Genomic DNA, 5,000 nt, shown 5'->3' on the forward strand with positions numbered 1-5,000 from the left:
CTCTCTCTCTCTCTCTCTCTCTCTCTCTCTCTCTCTCTCTCTCTCTCTCTGCAATCAGAAGTCGATGAAGGATTATTGAAAATATAAACATGAATAATTATATCTTATTTTTTTCATCATAGGTAAAAACACACGAACGAACAAAGAAGCAAAGAAGCACCAGAATGTGTGTGTGTGTGTGTGTGTGTGTGTGTGTGTGTGTGTGTGTGTGTGTGTGTGTGTGTGTGTGTGTGTGTGTGTGTGTGTGTACATGTTCAGTTCACGTCTATTATCGATACACTTCGCGAAAGTTAACGAGACAAAAATGAAAAAAAAAATTAATATGAAAGCTGATGAATGATTGGTATTATGCGGAAAAGTGTAAAAATTGGTGGGTTGAAATATCGGCCTGTTTTCTTCCTTTTCTTCTTCTTCTTTTCCTCGTTTCTTTTCTTCTTTCTCTTAGTCTTTTCTTCTTCTCGTCCTTCATATTCGTCGTCTTTTGCCCGTTTTTCTTTTGTTTCATCATCATCATCATCATCATTATCTTCATCTTCTTTTCTTTCTCCTCCTCCTCCTCCTCCTCCTCCTCCTCCTCCTCCTCCTCCTCCTCCTCTTTATCATTAACATATCCAAGGCACTGTAATAATAACTAGAGTGATATAACAAATAATAAAGGCACTCATTATCACACCTCTCCTCCTCCTCCTCCTCCTTCTCCTCCTCCTCCTCCTCCTCCTCCTCCTCCTCCTCCTCCTCCTCCTCCTCCTCCTCCAATCACTCCCTGCCTTCCATCAGAGTGTAGAGCTCCCCCATGGTTGGACTAGGGGACCTCGGGACGTGCCTGAAGGGGGAGGGGACCTGAACACTCTCTGGATCTCCACGGAGGCAGCACTCAGTCCCCCGAGGCTCCTGAGGTCATAGGAGGTCAGGGAGGTGGAGAGGGAGGTGGCTTGGGGAGAGGGTAGTGGATTTTTTGCTTCTTCCACTTCGTATTAGGGGGTGAAGGTAGTGGTGGTGCTGATGGTAGTGGTGGTGCTGGGGATGGTGGGTCTTGGTTGAGGGGTGTTGTGGTTGTGGTGGTGGTGGTGGTGTGATGTGGTGGTGGTGTGGTTGTGAAGGTTGTTGTGGTTGGGAAGGTTGTATTTGGTGTAGTGGTAGTAGTAGTAGTAGTAGTGGTGGTGGTGGTGGTGGTGGTGGTGGTGGTGGTGGTGGTGGTGGTAGTAGCGTCGTTTGTCTGAAGTGGTGGTGAACTTGTGGTGGTGGTGGTGGTGGTGGCAGACACGGAATTAGCTGCAGTAGTCATTAAGTTCTGTTGTGGCAGCGTTGAGTCCTCTATCACGTCTGGCTGTGGTGGTGACTGTAGTGGTGACTGTGGTGGTGACTGTGGTGGTGACTGTGGTGGTGATGGCAGCAGTTGTCGTAGCAAAGATGTGGATGGTCTGAACTCATCTCCCGTATCCTTCCGTGGTGATGATGTAAGTGATGATTGTGATTCTCCATTAGATTCTTCCTTACCCACACCACCACCAATTCCTTCAGCCCCTTCAGGTAGGTTAGTTCCCCCTGCTCCACCTTCTGCAGGAGGCTGAGTGGACGGGGAGGTCTTGCCTGTGGTGTGGTGTTCGGAGGGCGTGGGTAAGCGTGGTGAATGTGGTGTGGTGATAGGATGAATACTTTTGCCTTTAAGTGGAGTGGTTGAGGTAGGTGGAGAGGCTTCCGTGGGTGGAGTGCTGGTGTTTGCGGGTGTAAGTGGAGGAAGAGGAGTTGTGGATGATCTGTTTTGGGTGATGGTTGCTGATGTGGTTGTACTAAGTGGAGGAGAACTACCATGGGTGGCTGTGGTGGTTGAGGTAGACGTAATACTGGTTGACTTTGGTGTGGTAGTGAGCTGGGTGGTAGTGGGCGCCATGTTGGTTGGGTTTACAGTGATAATTGCAGCTGGGGTGGCACTTGTGATATTTTGAACCGCAGTGGAGGTGGAGGTGGTGGAGGTGGGTGGAAGTTTATCCATAACTCGAGGGAGGGATGTGGCAGTGTCTTGTTTTGGTCTTAAACTGGAGACTCTCTTCGGAACCTCTTTAGCTTTTAATGGGATCGAGATGTGAGAGGATTTAAACTTCACTTGTACCCCGGAATCTGTTGAAGAAAAAGAGGAAGTAGGAGGAGGCGAAGAAGAAGAAGAAGGGGAAGAGGAAGAAGACGACGACGACGACGACGACGAAGAAGAAGAAGAGGACAACTGCTGGTATCTTTCTTCAGGTTCTTGGGTCGTATTCTCACAGTCCCCTTCAGGATATGGGCACATGGGGCGGAAGTTAGTGGTGTACCCTTCCCTGATGATGAACATGGGGAGGAGTGAGGACTGAGGGCGTAGGGTGACGGGTCCTGCATGTCCTACTTCTGTCATGTCTTGGTCCCGAGGTTTCAATTTTAGCGTCTGTGTTGGTGGGGTGACGAGGCGGTTTTCCCCTGGGTCCTCGTTGTCTTCTTTGTTCTTGTTTTTTGTCCTGTCGTGTGGTTTGAGGTCCTCTTTGTTGTCCCTCTTTGTGTTTTCTTCAGGAGTTATTCTTTTCTCCTCTCCTCTGGGTTTTGTTTCTTTTTTTCTCCCTTCGTCCTCTTCTCTTCCCTGCTGGCTTTGTGTCACGCCCACTCCGTTCCTCGTCCTTGTCATGGTTTCCTTTCCATTCTTCACCTTCTCGGTCTCCTTCTCCATCTGTACTTCTCCACTTTTTACTTCCTCTGCATCGTCTGTCTCTGTTTCTCCCGCACTGCTCCCTTTGCTCTCACCACTCCACTCCCGCCTGTCCAGCACCCTCTTCACCAGACTCCTTGCCCTGCAGCTCATCTCCCGCTCACACGCCGCGTACCACGCCTCCGTCTCGTGGGTGCTCTGCCCATTGAGGCGGACCAGTGCGTGGCTCACCACTGTGGAGACCAAATCGCGTGCCAGGCTCTCTGCCGAGGGAGGGCTGCGTGGACTTTGATTCAGGGGCTGGGGAGGAAGGGAGGCTGACCTGCGCTGGGTCAGGGGCGTCAGATGAGAACTGGGGCGAGGCAGGGGAAGTGAGTGGTCTACTGTTGGGGGCGCGGTGGGGGAGGCGGTGCGGGACGGATGGCGGGCTGGGGCGGAGAGAGTCTTGGGTAGCCTGAATGGTGGTGGCGTGTCGGGGGGCTTGGGACGGGGACTGACGGGCCGCCTGGGGATGTCCGGCAGGCGGCGGCGGTGAGGCAGGGCGGGACGCCTCGCCGCCAGACGCTGCAAGTGTCTGAGGTAGGCGCGGTGCGTCCTGTTGCGTTGGTTCGGCGACTCGGTCTCGGCGCCCACACAGACAGAGTGGTTCGTGAGGCGTAGATCGGGGCCCAACTGGCGCCCTGCCACCCTGCCTGCCTCCCTGGCCTGGCTGGGGAAAAGGCGAGGCAGCCGGCGCGGTGGGGTGGAGGGGACGTCCACGAGTGGGGGTGGTGGAGGTGAGGGAGGGGTGGGGTAGCAGCTCCCTGGGTCACTGTCGCTCCAGTCCGCCAGCTCCAGCTCCAGCCCTTCCCCCTCCCCCAGGTCCACGCGCTCCGGGGACTCCCGCGCCCTATACGCCGCCATCGCAGAGCCCGACGCCCGCCCCTTCCCGTCCTTCTCCCAAGCCTGCAGGAGGTACCTCCGAGCGCCGCGGGCGAGCGTGGGCGTAGACGTGTCTCCAGGCTTCAGCGGACACCCGTGCGGAACCAAGCCCTGCCGGGGGAAGGACGCGTCACTCTTATGCCCACGCCCACGCCCGCAGCTCAGCCGCCTCTCCCATCGAGGACGCCGGGTGACTGGCCGCGGTGAACCAAACAGTCACCCAGCAACGACCACGCCGCCACGCCGCCAGGACCCCCGGCTAACCACACCCACCCCTCCCTCGACACCGTTGTACTGTGCACCCCACGCCCCAGCACTCCTCGCCCAGCCCTTCACCCACGCCACCAACAGGCCAGCCCCGCTACTGCCTGCCCCAACAAACACCCAAGCTGTGTATTTCAATCCGCAGTTCGTCACGTGCACACACCGTTACGTACACACGCCGCTGCATGTGTACGCCGAACATTTCACACACCAGACTTTATGAGAATACATCACGAGAGAGAGAGAGAGAGAGAGAGAGAGAGAGAGAGAGAGAGAGAGAGAGAGAGAGAGAGAGAGAGAGAGAGAGAGAGTGTGTATGTGTGTTTTCATAAGTACGGTTCATCGATGTCACGTAGTCAGTCACATACCTGCTTAACTGGCCACCTGGGGTACCTAAGTAAAATAATCATAACGCCACATACAGACAACTACAGGTGAGGCTACAGGTGTGCACAGAGACGCTACAAGTACTGCATTACACACACACACACACACACACACACACACACACACACACACACACACACACACACACACACACACACACACACACACACACACAATACAGACACTAAGACAAGATATCAGTAACAAAATACGGTGCAGAGACGCAGGTAATTTCACACAGATAGAGATGAGATATTACAGTTAGAATTACTGCACAGGAGAGACGAAAGTTACAGGTAGTACAGGTAATGAGAAGTGAGAGATTATGCAGAAGTGGATGTGTAGTAGTGAGAAACCCCTTGCTCTCTCCCTACCATTATATTCCAAGGCCACAGAAATGATTATCCGGGTTTTTAAGAATGTTTCTCCTGTGAATAATGTAGAAATCTTGTTAATCTGTCACGAAAACCCGTTAAAAAAACACACTTAGAAACTTAAATCACTTCAACTAGAGCCTTTTAAAACATGGAGGTGCGGAGCAGAAGTGTTTCAAAATACGGTTTAGACACTACCCTTTAATTAACCCTTTCACTACCATGCGCAACAACTCACGACAATAAAAAGGCACATCACGAGATATTCAAAACACCTAACGAGAACGAAAAACGGATTAAACGTACGAATTTCCCAAAGAACCCAGTATAATTTTTAGAGTTCACTGGAAAAAAAGTTCAAGAAAAAAACATCCGGTACA

The 5,000-nt window shown here is 52.5% G+C and overlaps 1 protein-coding gene and 1 long non-coding RNA gene across 2 annotated transcripts in view; one reads left to right on the plus strand and one right to left on the minus strand.

The window, feature by feature from the left end:
• The window catches only part of LOC135115428 (uncharacterized), a 62,729-nt gene that overhangs the window by 40,941 nt on the left and 16,788 nt on the right, over positions 1 to 5,000 (plus strand). The window lies entirely within an intron of this gene.
• LOC135115422 (mucin-2-like) overlaps positions 744 to 5,000 on the minus strand; it is a 12,921-nt gene continuing 8,664 nt past the window's right edge. The window contains exon 6 of the mRNA XM_064032208.1: positions 744 to 3,706. Within this exon, the coding sequence (XP_063888278.1) occupies positions 908 to 3,706 (2,799 nt within the window). The 3' untranslated portion in view covers positions 744 to 907. The remainder of the gene's footprint in view (positions 3,707 to 5,000) is intronic.

This window comes from Scylla paramamosain, chromosome 29 (genome assembly GCF_035594125.1).
Source record: "Scylla paramamosain isolate STU-SP2022 chromosome 29, ASM3559412v1, whole genome shotgun sequence".
In the NCBI taxonomy this organism is placed as follows: domain Eukaryota; kingdom Metazoa; phylum Arthropoda; class Malacostraca; order Decapoda; family Portunidae; genus Scylla; species Scylla paramamosain.